The sequence below is a fragment of the Lutra lutra genome, chromosome 4 (assembly GCF_902655055.1).
Source record: "Lutra lutra chromosome 4, mLutLut1.2, whole genome shotgun sequence".
NCBI classification, from domain to species: domain Eukaryota; kingdom Metazoa; phylum Chordata; class Mammalia; order Carnivora; family Mustelidae; genus Lutra; species Lutra lutra.
The window spans coordinates 3,446,544-3,466,880 of record NC_062281.1 but is presented as its reverse complement, the minus strand read 5'-3'; the positions used below and the strand labels follow the sequence as shown (position 1 = coordinate 3,466,880).

General features: G+C 51.9%; 1 protein-coding gene across 12 annotated transcripts in view; it reads right to left on the bottom strand.

The window, feature by feature from the left end:
• TRAPPC9 (trafficking protein particle complex subunit 9) overlaps nt 1-20,337 on the bottom strand; it is a 532,249-nt gene that overhangs the window by 379,012 nt on the left and 132,900 nt on the right. For all 12 annotated transcript variants that reach the window (XM_047725278.1, XM_047725277.1, XM_047725280.1 and 9 more), the window contains one exon: nt 15,403-15,555. In XM_047725278.1, coding sequence (XP_047581234.1) covers nt 15,403-15,555 — 153 coding nt within the window. The remainder of the gene's footprint in view (nt 1-15,402; nt 15,556-20,337) is intronic.

Here is a 20,337-nt window from a genome sequence, read left to right as displayed (position 1 = left end):
GATTTGGCTAAAGCATATTTTCCTGGGGTTGTTGGAAGTAAAATACTTGCTCCTTCATATACTCTTATCTGGACAAAATGACAAGGCGGAAAAATTCACCACAAAAAAAAGAACAAGAGTCAGTACCAAAGGCTAGGGACCTAATCAATACAGACATTGGTAATATGTCAGATCCAGAGTTCAGAATGACGATTCTCAAGCTTCTAGCCGGGCACGAAAAAGGCATGGAAGATATTAGAGAAACCCTCTCGGGAGATATAAAAGCCCTTTCTGGAGAAATAAAAGAACTAAAATCTAACCAAGTTGAAATCAAAAAAGCTATTAATGAGGTGCAAACAAAAATGGAGGCTCTGACGGCTAGGATAAATGAGGCAGAAGAAAGAATTAGCGATATAGAAGACCAAATGACAGAGAATAAAGAAGCTGAGCAAAAGAGGGACAAACAGCTACTGGATCACGAGGGGAGAATTCGAGAGATAAGTGACACCATAAGATGAAACAACATTAGAATAATTGGGATTCCAGAAGAAAAGGAAACAGAGAGGGGAGCAGAAGGTATATTGGAGAGAATTATTGGAGAGAATTTCCCCAATATGGCAAAGGGAACAAGCATCAAAATCCAGGAGGTTCAGAGAACCCCCCTCAAGATCAATAAGAATAGGTCCACACCCCGTCACCTAATAGTAAAATTGACAAGTCTTAGTGACAAAGAGAAGATCCTGAAAGCAGCCCAGGAAAAGAAGTCTGTAACGTACAATGGTAAAAATATTAGATTGGCAGCAGACTTATCCACAGAGACCTGGCAGGCCAGAAAGAGCTGGCATGATATATTCAGAGTACTAAACGAGAAAAACATGCAGCCAAGAATACTATATCCAGCTAGGCTATCATTGAAAATAGAAGGAGAGATTAAAAGCTTCCAGGACAGGGGCGCCTGGGTGGCTCAGCGGGTTGAGCCGCTGCCTTCGGCTCAGGTCATGATCTCAGGGTCGTGGGATCGAGCCCCGCATCGGGCTCTCTGCTCAGTGGGGAGCCTGCTTCTTCCTCTCTCTCTGCCTGCCTCTCTGCCTACTTGTGATCTCTCTCTGTCAAATGAATAAATAAAATCTTTAAAAAAAAAAAAAAAAAAAAAAAAGCTTCCAGGACAAACAAAAACTGAAAGAATTTGCAAATACCAAACCAGCTCTTCAGGAAATATTGAAAGGGGTCCGTCCTCTAAGCAAAGAGAGACCCTAAAAGAAGTAGATCAGAAAGAAACAGAGACAATATACAATAACAGTCACCTTACAGGCAATACAATGGCACTAAATTCATATCTCTCAATACTTACCCTGAATGTTAATGGGCTAAATGCCCCAATCAAAAGACACCGGGTATCAGAATGGATAAAAAAACAAAACTCATCTATATGTTGCCTACAAGAAACTCATCTTAAACCTGAAGACACCTCCAGGTTTAAAGTGAGGGGGTGGAAAAGAATTTACCATGCTAATGGACATCAGAAGAAAGCAGGAGTGGTAATCCTTATATCAGATCAATTAGATTTTAAGCCAAAGACTACAATAAGAGATGAGGAAGGACACTATATCATACTCAAAGGAACTGTCCAACAAGAAGATCTAACAATTTTAAATATCTATGCCCTAACGTGGGAGCAGCCAACTATATAAACCAATTAATAACAAAATCAAAGAAACATATAGACAATAATACAATAATAGTAGGGGACTTTAACACTCCCCTCACTGAAATGGACAGATCATCCAAGCAAAAGATCAACAAGGAAATAAAGGCCTTAAATGACACACTGGACCAGATGGACATCACAGATATATTCAGAACTTTTCATCCCAAAGCAACAGAATACACATTCTTCTCTAGTGCACATGGAACATTCTCCAGAATAGATCACATTCTTGGTCCTAAATCAGGTCTCAACCGTTATCAAAAGATTGGAATCATTCCCTGCATATTTTCAGACCACAATGCTCTGAAGCTAGAACTCAATCACAAGAGGAAATTTGGAAAGAACCCAAATACATGGAGACTAAACAGCATCCTTCTAAAGAATGAATGGGTCAACCAGGAAATTAAAGAAGAATTGAAAAAATTCATGGAAACAAATGATAATGAAAACACAACGGTTCAAAATCTGTGGGACACAACAAAGGCAGTCCTGAGAGGAAAATATATAGCGGTACAAGCCTTTCTCAAGAAGCAAGAAAGGTCTCAGGTACACAACCTAACACTACACCTAAAGGAGCTGGAGAAAGAACAAGAAAGAAACCCTAAACCCAGCAGGAGAAGAGAAATCATAAAGATCAGAGCAGAAATCAATAAAATAGAAACAAAAAAAAACAACAGAACAAATCAACGAAACTAGGAGCTGGTTCTTTGAAAGAATTAATAAGATTGATAAACCCCTGGCCAGACTTACCAAAAAGAAAAGAGAGAGGACCCAAATAAATAAAATCATGAATGAAAGAGGAGAGATCACAACGAACACCAAAGAAATACAGGCAATTATAAGAACATACTATGAGCAACTCTACGCCAACAAATTTGACAATCTGGAAGAAATGGATGCATTCCTAGAGACATATAAACTACCACAACTGAACCAGGAAGAAATAGAAAGCCTCAACAGACCCATAAGCAGTAAGGAGATTGAAACAGTCATCAAAAATCTCCAAACAAACAAAAGCCCAGGGCCAGATGGCTTCCCGGGGAAATTCTACCAAACATTTAAAGAAGAACTAATTCCTATTCTCCTGAAACTGTTCCAAAAAATAGAAATGGAAGGAAAACTTCCAAACTCATTTTATGAGGCCAGCATCACCTTGATCCCAAAACCAGACAAGGATCCCATCAAAAAAGAGAACTACAGACCAATATCCTTGATGAACACAGATGCAAAAATTCTCGCCAAAATACTAGCCAATAGGATTCAACAGTACATTAAAAGGATTATTCACCACGAACAAGTGGGATTTATTCCAGGGCTGCAAGGCTGGTTCAACATCCGTAAATCAATCAATGTGATACAACACATTAATAAAAGAAAGAACAAGAACCATATGATACTCTCCATAGATGCTGAAAAAGCATTTGACAAAGTACAGCATCCCTTCCTGATCAAAACTCTTCAAAGTGTAGGGATAGACGGCACATACCTCAATATTATCAAAGCCATCTATGAAAAACCCACCGCAAATATCATTCTCAATGGAGAAAAACTAAAAGCTTTTCCGCTAAGGTCAGGAACACGGCAGGGATGTCCGTTATCACCACTGCTATTCAACATAGTCCTAGAAGTCCTAGCCTCAGCAATCAGACAACAAAAGGAAATTAAAGGCATCCAAATCGGCAAAGAAGAAGTCAAACTATCACTCTTCGCAGATGATATGATACTCTATGTGGAAAACCCAAAAGACTCCACTCCAAAATTGCTAGAACTTGTACAGGAATTCAGTAAAGTGTCAGGATATAAAATCAATGCACAGAAATCAGTTGCATTTCTCTACACCAACAACAAGACAGAAGAAAGAGAAATTAAGGAGTCCATCCCATTTACAATTGCACCCAAAACTATAAGATACCTAGGAATAAACCTAACCAAAGAGACTAAGAATCTATACACAGAAAACTATAAAGTACTCATGAAAGAAATTGAGGAAGACACAAAGAAATGGAAAAATGTTCCATGCTCCTGGATTGGAAGAATAAATATTGTGAAAATGTCTATGCTACCTAAAGCAATCTACACATTTAATGCAATTCCTATCAAAGTACCATCCATTTTTTTCAAAGAAATGGAACAAATAATCCTAAAATTTATATGGAACCAGAAAAGACCTCGAATAGCCAAAGGAATATTGAAAAAGAAAGCCAACGTTGGTGGCATCACAATTCCGGACTTCAAGCTCTATTACAAAGCTGTCATCATCAAGACAGCATGGTACTGGCACAAAAACAGACACATAGATCAATGGAACAGAATAGAGAGCCCAGAAATGGACCCTCAACTCTATGGTCAACTCATCTTCGACAAAGCAGGAAAGAATGTCCAATGGAAAAAAGACAGCCTCTTCAATAAATGGTGTTGGGAAAATTGGACAGCCACATGCAGAAAAATGAAATTGGATCATTTCCTTACATCACACACGAAAATAGACTCAAAATGGATGAAGGATCTCAATGTGAACAAGGTATCCATCAAAATCCTTGAGGAGAACACAGGCAACAACCTCTTCGACCTCAGCTGCAGCAACATCTTCCTTGGAACATCGCCAAAAGCAAGGGAAGCAAGGGCAAAAATGAACTATTGGGATTTTATCAAGATCAAAAGCTTTTGCACAGCAAAGGAAACAGTGAACAAAACCAAAAGACAACTGACAGAATGGGAGAAGATATTTGCAAATGACATATCAGATAAAGAGCTAGTGTCCAAAATCTATAAAGAACTTAGCAAACTCAACACCCAAAGAACAAATAATCCAATCAAGAAATGGGCAGAGGACATGAACAGACATTTCTGCAAAGAAGACATCCAGATGGCCAACAGACACATGAAAAAGTGCTCCACATCACTCGGCATGAGGGAAATACAAATCAAAACCACAATGAGATATCACCTCACACCAGTCAGAATGGCTAAAATTAACAAGTCAGGAAATGACAGATGCTGGCGAGGATGCGGAGAAAGGCGAACCCTCCTACACTGTTGGTGGGAATGCAAGCTGGTGCAACCACTCTGGAAAACAGCATGGAGGTTCCTCAAAATGTTGAAAATAGAACTACCCTATGACCCAGCATTTGCACTACTGGGTATTTACCCTAAAGATACAAACGTAGTGATCCGAAGGGGCACGTGCACCCGAATGTTTATAGCAGCAATGTCTACAATAGCCAAACTATGGAAAGATCCTAGATGTCCATCAACAGACGAATGGATAAAGAAGATGTGGTATATATACACAATGGAATACTATGCAGCCATCAAAAGAAATGAAATCTTGCCATTTGCGACGACGTGGATGGAACTAGAGGGTATCATGCTTAGCAAAATAAGTCAATTGGAGAAAGACAACTATCATATGATCTCCCTGATATGAGGGAGAGGAGATGCAACATGGGGGGTTAAGGGGGTAGGAGAAGAGTAAATGAAACAAGATGGGATTGGGAGGGAGACAAACCATAAGTGACTCTTAATCTCACAAAACAAACTGAGGGTTGATGTGGGGGAGGGGGGTTGGGAGGGGGGTGGGATTATGGACACTGGGGAGGGTATGTGCTATGGTGAGTGCTGTGAAGTGTGTAAACCTGGCGATTCACAGACCTGTACCCCTGGGGATAAAAATATATTATATGTTTATAAAAAATAAAATTAATTAAAAAAAAAACTCATCCAGCTGTGTATGTAACATCTGTGCCCATTACTTCACGTAAGTTGCATTTCTGTAAAGAGACTCAAATACTGGGCGCCTGGGTGGCTCAGTGGGTTAAGCCTCTGCCTTCGGCTCAGGTCATGATCTCAGGGTCCTGGGATCGAGTCCCGCATTAGGCTCTCTGCTCAGCAGGAGCCTGTTTCGTCCTCTCTCTGTCTCTGCCTGCCTCTCTGCCTACTTGTGATCCCTGTCTGTCAAATAAATAAATATAATCTTAAAAAAAAAAAAAAGACTCAAATACCTTTACAACAAAAGTAAGGTACCTGGGAATAAGTCCAGTAAAACACCTTAAGACTTTTAGACAGAAAATTAAAGTATGGTATGAGAGACTATCACGATGACAAGTGGACAATACTGATAGATATGAAGACTCCCACAAAAATGCCAATTTTTCCCCAAATTGATGGGCAGGTCAACACGGACCCTGCAGCATTCCCACAGACGACTCTGAGGTTCGGACAAACTGAATCTAAAATACATGCGGGAGATGAAAGGACAGGTGGAACAGGTGGAGAAGCCTCAACGCTGGTCTAGGGAGGAGGCTTTCCCGAGCTTATCCCGAGCATGGATAGTGAGGTCCAGCTCTGTCCGCCGGCAGCGGCCCCAATTCCAAATCCGGAACCACTGGCCTGAGACAAGGACGGAGCTTTCCAGCAGGACGGAAGACAGTCCCTTCTCGGGGGCTGCCCCGAGTGGCCGCAGGCAGGAATCATCAGGTCCACTTTAAAAACCCCAGGGGCCCAGGTCACACCATGCCCATGAAACCACCGTGGGGGGGGTGTTGGGGGCCAGGAAGAGGTTGTAAAGAATCCCCCGCAATTCCACAGCACGGCCAAGTCTGAGAGCCGCCGGCCGCCCCCAGACCGTAAGCCTGAGAGAGCTCGGCAGGTCAGACAGACACTCGTGATTTCGTGTTTCTGAAACACGAGCTCAGCGAGAGAAGAGGCTCTGCGGAGGGTGAACCGGCCACGACGGCCAGACCATGTGAGCCGCACCAGGGACTTGATCCAGAGTCTGTGCTGAGCCCTGGGAAGTCGTCCAACAGGAGACACAGTCAGGTTCTGCTCTAGGAAGGACCAGGGAGCACGGTGAGCGGCCAGGAGACCGACCAAAACCCTACAGCGGTGGGAAGGGCTAACGAGAAGGGCTGGCAATCCGTAAGAGACGAGCTCACAGCAAACCGGCCTGCGGGGATCCATGAAAATCATCCCTTTCTCCTCGGAGAAAGAAAACCTCCTGAATCCCTCTACTGAACACCTACCTAATCTGCTTGCCCGCGAATCCCCACCAGCGTGGCTGGAGAGGCAGGAATGAGAGCAGGGAGATCAATGGCTGCGGCTCCAGGGACAGCAAAGGATCACCTGCTGCGGAGGAATGACAGCCCGCTGGTTAGGGTTCTATCCCGGTGGTTTAGGAAGTGATCTTCCCGCCTGGATTCACATCCAAGAACTGAGTCAGCCGTCCCACCTGCAGGGTGAACAGTGGCCCGGGGATACAGGCCCCCCCACAGGTCCCTAGACAGAAATCTGGGGCAAGAACTCAGCTTCGGGGTGTTGTGAAGCTTTTTCTCATTCACAGATGTGGTCCTGAGAGCCCTGTGGAAGCCGAGCAAGCTGACCTTTCCCAGGCTGAGCCGCCGAGCTGTGAAGTTATGGCCTGCGAGTCAGAAGGCGGGCGGGCAATACGGCTCAGCACCTCGGGCAGGCTGTTGAGTGCGACCACAACCTTGCCCTTCAGACAGAAAGCAGATAACCCACCGAACACAAACGAAAGCAGCGTGTGATCTGCCCAGCAGCCAACACGGTCTGGAAACGACCGCAGGCCTGATTACCCCCCAGGAGGTGGGCCTCTGAGCTCAGCTCGGAGACACACAGAACTGAGAAAGGCACAGTCCCCACCCGGAAAAGAAAAGCTGGAGAAACTCCAGACCAACTTCTCCCAAACTGATCAGAGAACGGATGTCACAGGGGAAACGAACCTGAAATCTGTTGACAGGAAGCTACAGGGGAGAAGAGGAGGCTGCCGTAGGATCTCGAAATCGTGTCTCCTTGGAGCTGGCCAGGAGGGGAATGCCAGCCCCTGCACTCGTCCCAGCCTCTCCCCTCTCCCTGTGAGATCAAAGCTCTAACCTCCAAGTGGGGAGCAGCGAAGACTGTCTGAGTGCACGGATGGAAACGCACCACTGCTGGGGACGGGGAGCAGCCAGCAGCCAAACCTCCACCCACATTCACCTGCCCCAGAGGGAAGAGCCTCACCGGACACGCCGTCAGATACACGGACCAAGAGTGCAGAGAGGACGTCGGGCCTGGGTGACACGGTTCCTGAAGCCATGTGAGCAGAGGAGAGAGTCTTAAAGAGGGAACTCAGAAAACACAAGAGCACCTTGGGTGGAGCCATGAGGAACTCCGTGTGCCAGGCTGAAGGGGACAAGGGCGACTGGGCAGAGGAAACGGAGAGTTCCAGGCATGGCGCTGGGAACTGGAGTTAAGAGACACAGAGGACACTGGCCCCACTTTTAAGCCCCGAACGGCAAGGAAGACTAAACATGCGGACATAGCTGCAGCAGCGGGGACCCGTGCCAGGACAGACACCAGAGATCAAGGGCGCCAGACCAAACGCCACCTCCGAGGACAGCAGCGCCACTCTCGGGTATGGCACAGAGCTGCGAGAACCAACAGGCAGTGCCTTAATAACATGCCCTCGGTGTGCGGAGCTCTCCCCACCCGCGGTCCTCTCCAGCTCGGCAAAGCCACGATTCAGTAAAATCCTTGGCCATCCTCAAAACACACATCTGCAAAAGCCTCGGGCCTCTAGAACTGTAAAGAGAAAAGAGACGTGGCGTAAGACTCCACTACCTCTGATTTCTGAATAATTCAGGATGAGTCATTTCTCTGTAAAAAATAAGACTGAGACTTCCAAGAATCCGTATTCTTCTCGAGGAGAGCAGCAGAGCAGGACACAGCCCGGACGGGCGCACCTTCGGAGCGGGCGCCGGGGTGTGGCGCCAGCGGGAAAGCGGGAGCCTACGGCACAGCAGCAGCTCTCCGCCCCGGCGGCCACCCCGAGCTGCGGGGTCTGTTATCCTGAAACTGTGAAGGAGCAAAGTACAGGGAAATGCCAGATGGAAACACAGGCCTGGGGCTTTGCTCTTGTTCACGTGGGCTGTGTGCAGGGCTTGAACTCACAACCCTAAGATCGAGACCTGAGCTAAAAACAAGAATCTGAAGCTTCACGGACGGAGCCATGCAGGCGCCCTGGAAATACGGGTTGTTTCATTTACGTCTCCAACTGCGGACCAAGAACTGAACGTGCCCACCTTCCCGTGGGCAGAACCTGTCTTACGCATAATACGCATGAGGCATTTCAGGCAAGAAAATACGGATTTTTCCAGAGCGAACGGAATAAATCCTGACAGAGCTTACCAAACTGCCCGGCCGGCTGCTACTCTCCAGGCCGCAAACACAGGACGTCTTTCAGGAAGGCCGCCCAGTGGGGAAAGGACCCCGGCCCAGGCCGTTGGAGTCTCCTTCCTGCACGAGGCCCTCCTCCCCAGCCACCCAGGCTCTCTCCTGCTTGAGACCTACGTGCCTCCCCCTTGAACTGTTACCCCTGTCACCCGCCACAGCCAGGTGCATCCCCCACAATCTCCATCACATCAACCTCCTGAAAAGCTCTCCGCGGCTCGCCAGGACTTTCCAGTAAAGCCCACAGTTCTTCTCTGGAGTATCAGGCCTCCCACAGCCCCCCTGCCCCACCGTCCTACCCAGATCCTCTCTCTCCGCCCAGTCCTCTACCCCATCGCCTCCGTCCCTCCTGTCTGGTGTCGAGCTCCCTCTTCCACGAGGCACCATTCGAGGGCCCTGCACCCAGGAGTCTGACCATCCCGACCCCGACGGCTCCCCCTTCCCTGACCTCAGGGTCAGGAACACTGCACGTGGCTTCGCAACATGTCTGACATCCCTCCTTCAGTATTTGCTGGCGTCCCCGGTGAGCCAGGCCCTGTGCGGGGGCAGGAGCAGTGTGGGGGAAAATGACCAGCACTCGGAGGTGCCAGAGTAAGCCAGGCCAGCGGAGGCCTTCAAAGAGGACGTGAGCGAAGCTGGGCCAGCTGGCGAAGGCTGACAGCCGCTGCAGGTGGAGGAAACGGCAGCCACTCGACACAGTATTTCAGAGCAGCCCGAGCAGGAAATGCCAGGGAGCCCCAGCAGGAAGGAGGCCGGGAGGGCAGGGGGCTGGCTGGGACCAGATTATGTAGGACGTCACACTCCAAAGTCAGAAGCACATTTGTTTTCAAGAAAAAGCAAAGACATAACAGGATGAACTCAAGAAGGCAAGGCCCGTGGCGGGAGATCAGTACATTCTTGCAGTGGTCCCCGGGCAGAGGCGGGGGGACACAGGGACGTTTAGCAGAGCACAGATGGCACGGTAGGGAGCAGACGGAGCTTCAGCGGTCACAGAACAGTCCACTTCCGAGTGCTCAGTGGCCACTCTCGTCCACGAGGAAGGAAAGGGAGAGAAGCAGTTCTGCAGGGGGGCTGTGGCATATCGGGGTCCCCATGGGGTGCACGTGAGCTGCTGTGGGGACTGCCAGGTGACAATGTCAGGAAGCCAGCTGAAAACAGAGCTATGGACTTCACGAGCAGAAATAAAGACTCCAGGCTCAGCACAGAGTTGGAATCGCGGGTGGGGAGCGGTTACAATCATCTCAAGAAGCAGGCAAGGATGGACAGCCAGAGCCAGGAATGTCGCTAGTCTGGAACACAGACAAAAGACAGAACCAGGACGGGCGAGTGCGGAGGGCGGAAGGGGCACCCACACCGGACGGGGCCTGTGAGTGGGATCCCGACCCGGAGAGGCACACGCAGCGGCCTGGCATGACCTTCGAGCCGGTGCCTTGATGAGAAACTTCGTGGATAAAAACAATTTTTCAGTCTGGTCCGATGAAAAAGCAATCATGCAAAAGCAGTATCATGAAAACATGTCTGATGTTTTTGTTCTCCTAAAAGCATTTCAGGGTGAAACAGAACACTGACCAAGCCGCACAAAGTGTATCGCTGGATGAAGATTCACTGGACCCACCACTCGGCTCAGGCCTCGGGGGCCTGCTGCTGGCCTCGCGCCCATCACAGCGTCCGCCCTCCCCTGAAGCTCACCCTGCCCTGACCTCACGGCAGGCAGTTCCAGGCTTTTCTCTTTTTTTTTAAGAGTGTATTTATTTATTTGACAGAGAGAGAAAGAACGCAGGCGGGGGAGGAGCAGGCGGAGGGAGAGGCAGGCTCCCCACTGAGCAGGGAGCCCGACACGGGGCTCCATCCCAAAACCCGGGATCATGACCTGAAATGAGTCACCCAAGACGCCCCATGATTTCATTTTTTTAATTAATTAACTTTTTCTTGAGAGACAGAGAGCCTGCAAGCAGGGGACAGACTCCCTGCTGAGCACAGAGCCCAACACGGGGCTCGAACTCGGGACCCCAAGCGAAATCAAGATTTGGCTGCTCAGCCAACTGAGCTGCCCAGGCGCCCCAACACCTCATAATTTCATGCTGTGATTTTTTTTCAAGGCCCAGACTATAAGGTTTTTACCCAATCCCTCTTCTCTTACAACTGTTACCTCTTTTCTTCCACACAAGAAGCCTAGTTCAAGACCGGATGCGAGAATCAGATTGTCACAAAATCAATGACTCGCTCTTTTCCACATCAGTAATAGCTTCCAGATACCAATATTAACTCTATCAAAGGAATTACTGAAAGGAGTTTACAACTACTCTGGCAGACAGTGGCATCGTCATCAAGGAGGAGTAAGTTTTCTACCATCTCCCCCCAGCACGCTGACTTAGACAATCACCCACCACCGAGAGGGCCTCTGCAGAGGTCCGGGAGTCCAGGGGAGAAGAGGCCGCACCTACACCACGGAAGCCAAAAACTCCGCAGCTGGGCATGCAGAAGAGGCCCACGTCAGCCCTCCCGCCCTGCGGCACCGCCCAACGGGGAACGGCCAGCCCTCAGCCCGGGACTTCTCCCTCAGGGACGCGAAGAGCGTGGGAGCCCGCCCCTCGCTTCCTCAGCGGTGCAGGGTGGCGGCCAGTTAGGGCCATTGCTCCCGTGCTCCATCCAGGAACGCTGAGGTCCCAAAAATCTCCTTCGAGTGTTTTTACTGAACGCAGAATAGGATGAGGATTGCACACAGCATTTCACTGTTGGATCTCTCTCTGGTCTCCTTTCATCTACATCCATCCTCCCATCATCTACTCTCCAGAGCGGTTGGGAAGGTTAAGCAGAAAGAACCCAAGTCAAGCGGCCGGTCCGGGCTTATATGCGACACCTGACACCACTCCATACACATTACCTCCCTGCCACATGCCTGCAGCCCACCCAGAACCCAGGGTCCCGTCTGCAAGACGGCTATACTGACTGTCCTAAATTCTTAACGTGGCATCCGACTTCGGTAATCTGAGTCCATGCTGGGAAGGCAAACCGGGTCCGTGAGTGCTTGCCAGATGAAGGCTTCTGACCGTGTCACACTGAGAGCCACACGCGGGTCACCTCCCGGGCCCCAGAGGCCACCGGCACTGCAGTTACGGCGGTCTCCCGGCACGCCCACACAACGGCCTGTCTGGCGTTAGGCCAGCGTAGTCAGCACATGGTGTAACGTCAGCTCTGCCATGCGACACGGTGACTCAACACCTCCACCCGCCACCCGGTGCCCGTCCACATCAGCGCACTTGGTGCCCTCTGCCCACCTCACCCGCTCAGGTGGCCACCAGTGTGTTCTCTGTATTTGAGAGTCTAGAGGAGTTTCTGTTTTCTTTTTTGTTTGTTTGTTTTGTTTCTTAAATTTTTGAATCCTTAGCCCAAACTACACAGACACGGCATCATCCACTCACCAGACTCTGGAAGGTCCTTGTGGGCCTCAGTGCCCACCTCCTCTCCTCTGTGAGACTCGCCCTGGTTGTGGACATGAAGACCCTGGGCCTCCAGTTCTACAGCTGGCCGTGGAAACAAGCATCGCCAGGAGAGAGGGCATCCAGCGAGTGACCCCACGTTCCGCATCACACTTGTGCTGTAGCTAACTGACGGGAAATCAGACCAGCCTTGCGTTTACAAAACACTTAGCTATGGTGCTCCTAGCCCCCTCTGATGTGGTTTTATTTTACAGGACAGAAGAAGGTACTCTCAGACTACAAGTCCCGGACTACAACTCTGCTTTCATCTTGGAAGGGCAGAGCTCTGTAGCAAAAGGCAGAACACACAACCACGACAAACACATGAACTCACAGAGCCACCGCAAGGCGGACAGGTACGGTTTGTCCCTGGAGCCCTCCTGTCGTGTCTCTCAGGGAGAGCAGCCACCGTTGGCGGCAGCCACGTCAGTGTCCCGTCCACATTCCCCACAGCCAGGTGGCTCGGCTGGACGTCTGCTTGCCCAGACATGGCCCTGGGACGAGAGCTAATCAAGCCCCCCCTCGGCAGGTGTCAAGCACCATTTATTCTGCCAAACTCCTCTCTTGGGAAAAAGAAGTCAGAACCTCTGTCTGCAACCCTCCGTCTCCTTGCAGAAAAATGCAGTCTGGTGGTATCGGGCAGTTTATAAACAGCAAAAAATCCACCCAATCCAATACTCTTTAAGCCCTGGTATAATGTTAAATCCACCTGACATTTTCACAGTTTCTTATGTGTCCAACAGTAAATTTGCTCTTCTGCCTTTGTTAATAATACACACACAAAAAAAATGTTAATCAAATATTAGTATTATACAAAGAAGCTCGTTACGGTTAAACACTAGAGAAAGCACAGGGGAGCAAACTTCATGCCGAGTGTTATGGACTGAATGTCTGTGTCCTCCCCAAATTCCCACGCTGAGGCCCTAACACCCAGGGTGCCAGTGCTCCAGGGCGGGAGGGGGAGGAGGGGCTCGCTCAGGCCTCCAGACCCGCAGTGCACACCAACTCTTCCTCCGCGGCGCCCCGGACGGTGTGAATGGAGGCTGAAGAGGACAGGTGGGGTCCCGGTTGCCTGCAACTTCTCCTCTAGCGGAAGGAGGCAGATGGGCAGGAAAAACCAACGCGACACTTGGAGGAACAAGTGCAGAGTTAGTAATGCTGGTGCCACAGAAGCGACGAGGGCCGGGGTGCTGGTCCGGCTGATGCGGTCGGGGCGGCCACCTGAACAGTCGGGGGTGGGGGTGCAGACTGTGGGGGAGAGAGATTGAGGTGAGGGCAGAGCCGGTACAGAGGCCCTCAGCCAGGACCACTGGGCACGCTCCAGGGACCAGGTGGCCCGCGTGGCTGAAGACACCTCAGGGACGCAAGAGGGAAGACGACCGTCCCCGTCACGGGAACACGGAACCGTAACTAAGCTTTGCCTCTTGAGTTCAATGGGACAGCCTCATCCCTGAGCATCCACATACATGTAAGACCCTGACTGGAGAGAGAGGCCCATTCCCATAGAGAGACAGACAGACAGACATCTCGTCCCTGGAGATAACACCCACTTCATAACTGCCAGGCCTCTGGGCCTTGGTACCAGCTGATTCCTTGCAGGCCAAGGCCTGAGGGGCCCGTGCTTTTTCTTCATCCAGGAAGCTTTCTAGCTCAGGCCCAGGAACTGGTTCAGTCGCACAGGAATGCTGGGAGCCCCTATAGGACCTCACCAGGCAAAGGGAGCTGCATCTCGTCATGTCCCAGAGTCTTGGAGCACTCTAATCCCAGACTTATTATCCCCGCTGACCCTCTGGGCCACAGGAAGGTTGCAAGGACGGACTCTAGAGTCAGGCTGCCTGGATGCATAACCCAGTTCTGCCACTTCCTAGCTGTGTGACCTCTGAAAAGTTACTCAACCTCTTTAGGCCTTAATTCCTCATTTGTAAGGTGGAGACATTAATAGCACCTACTTCCTAGGGTTGCTGTGAGGGTTAAGTGAGCTGATTTACGTAGTCTCTGAAATACCAGCTGCTACCATCACTGTCCTGCTGGAGACAGACCCTTCCTCATTATGCATCCTGGGCCCAAGAGCCCAGGCCAGTCCCTGCTTCATAGCACGAGGCAGTGAAATGTCATGTCATGCTACAGATAAGGGATGGGGGACACACCATAACTAACATCTGTTGACCCCGTACCAGGCTGCAGGTGGCATAGAAGTCCTTGTGACATCCTGGAGATGTTCACAAGTATTTCATAAACTAGGAGACTAAGAGAAGTCAAGGTCACTCGCCCACAGTTACACAGTAAGTTCTAACGGCAGAATCTGCTATCTCAAACCACAGCCTTCAACTGAATGCTTGTGGCCCCCAAAATTCCCGTGCTGAAGCCCGAAACCCGAACGCGCCTATATTTGGAGACTGGACCTGTGAGGAGGTGATAAAGGTTAAGTTAGGTCATGCGGGTGGGGCCCTAATCCAGCAGGGCTGCTGTCCTCACAAGAACAGGAGGCACCACAGGCATGGATCTTGCTCCGGCCGCCTGAGCTAATACACCCCATGATGCCTCTGACCGAACGTACGAACGCATACGTCCACTCGCAATCTGACACAATTAATCCAGTAGATCTTACTCCTAATCGGCTAGTCCTAATGCTACAAGGAGTATAAATGCCCGTTTTCTCCAGACGCCACCTCCCTACAGAAACCACCAGCCTCGGAAGAACTTTACCATCACGGCCAATTAGATCACAGCAGTTACACCTGAAGAAAAATGCAGTAATTCCACCAACTTAAGATGACCTCCTGGCACATGAGCACAGGATGGTAAAAAGTGTGAATTAAGAAATGATTTAGCTAGCAAGTACCTTTATTGCTTTCAGATCTACAGGAACTCAGTGGGCGGACTAAGTGCCTGGGAGAAGGCTCAGGCAGCTCGAGTTAACGAATGGCAAGCAAGTTAGGAGGAGCGAGCCACAGGCACGGAGGGGCCATGACCTGCTGATTAAGGCTGGGGGGCGCGGGGCGGGGGGCTTACCGTCACTGAGGTCTTGGAGGAGATTCTCCTGGCACGAGAAATCCAGCTTCACCTTGATGTTGACCACGAAGGTGGCCACCTTCCCCGGCTGCAGAGGAAACTGGGCAAGGGTTTCTTCCAGGCTCCAGCTCAAGAAGTCGCCGTACAATTTTTCTACAATGACGAGGACAGTGGTGGTCAGGATGGTGCGACTGAGGCAGGATGTGACTTACCAGTCCCCCTGGGAAATCCTCACACATCCCCAAAGCAAAGGAAAAGGCAAACCATTTACAAGGTGAGAAATCCAAGTACCAAGAAAATTCCAGACTCGTGGGTGGTACAAGGCAGTGGCTGCTGCCTGTGAACGAGGCGCGAGGGGCAGACCACCGAGCCTGGGGCCGGCTCGTCCCCACTCCTGCTGCGGGCTTCCTCTCACCAAAAAATCAACGCACCCTTTGCTCACATAAACGGAATAAACGGATTCAGAGGTAACAAGAATTTCCCCACAAGGACTGCCTCGGTTGTCCCCTTGAGGAGAAACAGATCCACGTCGAGTGGGAGAAGCACAGAGAGTAGAGGACGCTCTTCAGGAAAAGGATTCAAAGCCAGAGCCGCGGGACTGGGAGCCACGCCCAGGACCCGCAGAGCTTGTAGGGGGGCTCCGAGCTGCCCCGCAAATCCACCCCCGTCTCGGAGAGATCCGCACAGTGGAGTCAGCCCTGAGTCTGCTGCCTTTTCGTCTCTGACTGACTAGACAGACAGAGGGTGATGACTCCTTTACGCCAAGGGGTCTCCGTGTGGAAAGGGGGTGACAGCTCCTGAGTCATAGGGCTGTGGCACAGATTAAGCGAAGCCGAGTGTGTGAAGCGCTGGAAAGCTAAGGGCACTCATGCACTGCAGGACGGGAGGGAGACGGCAAGGAGGCAGCTCGGGGGTGGGGACCCCATTTGTGCCGTGTGGAAGCCGCTGTGTCACCTTCGAGCTCCCACGCCTGCCAGACGAGCCCGGCTTTGGGCCAGAAATCAAGGCCTGACACCAAGTGTCAGCACCAAGTGCAGATGCATCAAGTGCATCTGGTGGAACCAGGGGGCCCTGCACCGGCCTCACCACAGGTCCGGCCCCACCCTGCGCCCATGACTGGGTCCCCATCCCCCCCACCCTGTGCCCATGACTGAGTCCCCCATCTCCCTCACCCCTCCAGTCCCTGCTGACCCTCAAACTGGCAGTTTCAGTTCCCACCAGCCACAGACTGACCAAAACAAGCAAACGACATCCTCCCGCAGGAACCAGGGGCACCCACCCCCTTGCGACTACACAGCCTGCCTCCCACAGCCCCTGGCCTCCCTCTGTTCCCGAGTGTAACCCCTACTTGGCCCTAGGTGCACGTGGTGTTCTCCTCCCTGGGCTGTATGTGTGATGAGTAAATTGCATTATCGCTGTCAGGGGTCAGGGTCACGTGCTGGGCCCTTCCCAACACGCTGAGGTGAGGCCCTTTGCTCGCCGACCAGGTGCGAAGAGATCGTTCACCCAGGCCCCTCGGTCCACGAGAAGGCCCTCATCCACTGAGGCCCATCACCCTGAGTGGAGTGGTCATCCACTCAGGGCCCAGCTCCGAGGCTCTGTACTTCCCCTCCTCCCGTAGACCCAGCAGGGCCGGAGGCGGGAGCACCTCGCTGCTGCCCACCCACCCCCGCCCGGCTTCCCTTTTCTATGGACCAGTTCTCGGTGCTACATGTCCTCTGTTGGAATAAGGCAGCCAAGGCTTCGAGAGATTAAGCCACTCGTCGTCGAGAACTAGAGCACACTGACGGTTCCGGACCCACTACACTCATCCCGCACGGAGGTAGCTCAAGGCAGACGCACACACGAAGTCCTGCTCCTGGGACCCAGAAGTCACCACGGAAGAAGCCAGCGGGAGACGGAGCACATGAGCACGCCCGCGCTGAAGAACACAGTGCCGAGCCGTGCTGCAAACACAGTCCACACACTGCGCTGGTCCTGGCACAGTCCCTCCGGAACCGGCCGCACACCCACCAGGCCGCAGGGCTTCTCTGGGGCCCTCGGAGAGCAGTGCTCCATGCAGGAGCAGACGGGGTGGTGTCCACGCAAGGTACTCAGAAGCCACATCATGCCCCCCTGCTCACGAGGGGCTCACAGCACACCCGGAATATGCCAGACCCTCTGCACACGCAGGTGTCTGGCCCGACTGCTGCCACAGCCTAGCAGAGTAGCGGCTATGATCCCCACAGGAAACCGAGAGGGCAGAGGTATGCGACCGCACTCCCGCAGCCGCGAGTACAAGACCCAGCCCACGACGGGTGCTCGGGAAGTACCGGTGATACCACAGCATCCCCGACACCGCTAGCACACAAGGTGTCCAGAGGCCCCATACAGGCAGGTTACCACCTAAATCAGAATGACCCAGGGAAAGATGGGGAGTCGGGAAAGGGATGATGACTGTAGGGCACGCGGGCTCCTGGGACGTAGACTGACGACCACATGGGGCAGTGAGTCCCGACAGACCGGGACAGTGGGGGCCCTGCCCACAGCCACAGATGCGACACGCCAGAGAGACTGCCTTTCGGACGCAGCTGGGAAGGCAGGGAGAAGTCAGGCAGGTTAGAAAGAGGGAGGGGCACTGGGGGGCTCAGTTGGTTAAGTGTGGACTCTGGGTTTCAGCTCAGGTTCATGATCTCAGGGTCATGGGATGGAGACCCACCTCAGGCTCTGCGCTCAGCACGGAGTCTGCTTGTGCCCCTCCCTCTGCCCCCTCTCCATCTGCATATGTGCAGATGCGCACTCACTCCCTCTCTAAAATAAATCAATAAATAAAATCTTTTTGTTAAAAGATTATTTGACAGACAGAGATCACAAGGAGGCAGAGAGACAGGCAGAGAGAGAGGAGGAGGCAGGCTTCCTGCTGAGCAGGGAGCCCAATGCGGGGCTCGATCCCAGGACCCTGGGATCATGACCTGAGCCGAAGGCAGAGGCTTCACCCACTGAACCACCCAGGCACCACAATAAATAAAATCTTTAAAAGTCGGGGGGAACCTATGCAGGTGACCCCCGACCTGTCCCATCCATGCGTAGGTGCACGTGTGTGGGTGCACAGCCCCCCGCCGGCCCTGCCCTCCCGCTCCTGCCTTCGTCTTCACGGACTCTCCAGGTCTGCTGGGAAACACAGACTCAGCTTCACAAGCCGACCTGACCCCTGGTCTTTACGGCAGCCTCGAAAGTGACACCACCCGCCGCCTGCGTTCTGGGGCTGACACAGAACCGAAGCTAGTGCCTTGGCTCCAAACCACTGAGAGGACCAAACCGTCTCAAGAAACCCGTAAGTAACATTCTGTAAACATGCGCTAACCCAATTACTGTATTCTTTGCCTCTATTTTCCAATCCAGTAAATTATTGCAGAATGGAAGGGATTTGAGATGCCAGGCTATAGGACACCAGGACAGAACGTCATTTGGGCCCTACCTGCTAGAAGGCCGGCCCCGAGGTCCCCGGTCCTGAAGCGCACGCTAACTTCTTTAAACAGCCTAGACATCCTCTCCGGCAGGACTGGCCGGAGCGCCCACACCGACTAGGACCCAGAGGCAGATCCCAGCAGGTCTGTGTTTCAGAAACAGGTCTCCCCTGCATGGGCAGGAACCAGGCGAGAGCTCTGGGGTACATTCCCTGAGCCAGAGGACGGGGCCCAGACAGGACTGGAGTGCCTGGAGCCGTCTGGCCTCACCCTCCGAGCCCCAGGTAACCCCCGACACATGCTGCTCCCCCGCCGAGGTCTCCTGGAGCACCTTCCTACGTGGCCAATTCTGACTCATCCTTCAGAGCCCGACCCTGAGGCTCCTTTGCTGGGATGCCCTTCCCATCCCACGCGCTGCCCTGGGCTCTGAAGCGCCCACCTCCGTTAGAACATCACCGCCTGCATCGAATAGCTCATTCCTCCACCGACTGCAAGGCGGGGGCCAGACCCCTTGAAGCTCACCACTCCCGGGAGGGGCAGGGGACCAACCCGGCTACAAATGCCCAGTTTAGGAGAAAACTGCGTGGGTTCGACTCCTGGCTCTAGCTGGCCATCCCTAGGTAAGCCACCGAACTTGCACGTGCCTCAGTGTGCTCATCTATAAAATGGGTTGTCATGGAGAAGAAACGAGCTAACCAAAGTAAAGCAACCAGAACAAGGTCTCTCTTAGACCGGCCCCCACGCCGTGTCAGCTGATCCTGCTGGGCCAGCCTCGCTCCCCTCCACGGAGCTGCGCACGGAGCAGGTAAGTCGCAGGGAGGCTGCAGGCCTGCACTTGGCACTCAGTAAGTCCACAGCAGTGCCCGCGGTCATCAGCATCCTTCCTGCACAAGGAGTGGCACCGGGCACGTGGGGGGGTGCTCAGGAAGCATTCGACGTGGAACGGACGAATGTATTCCAAGATGTTTCAGATTTAGACTTAGAACAGATGGGGGGAAAGTGACGTGAGGAAAGCAGGTTACCAGAGTGAATGTACACTAGGATTTCGTGGCACAAAAATGTTCACATGGAAAAATACATAGGTATAGCCCACCTTACAGCTAACGTGGGTCCCCTCCGAGTACAGGGATCACAGTCGTTTCAAATTGCTTTCATTTTCTGAATTTTCTACAATGAGGTAGTGTATTACACTTCCCTAAACATATACACACACACACACACGCTTACCTCTCAGTGTTGTGTCTAAATCCTCCGGGGACCCCCAATGCCCCGGTGGAACATGGGGAGAAGCCCCGTGAACCCGGGGTCTGCAAGCGCACACACGGGGCTGAGCATGCTGACCGCCCCCCAGGACAGCGAGGCCGGGTTCTAAGCCAAGGCAGCTGCTTCTCCCAGGACCGCCTGTCAGGGCCCAGCGATAATGTGGATTGATGGCAAGGACAGCGATCGCCTGGGGCACGGGTGTGCCTGAGCCCCCAGACTCGATCCC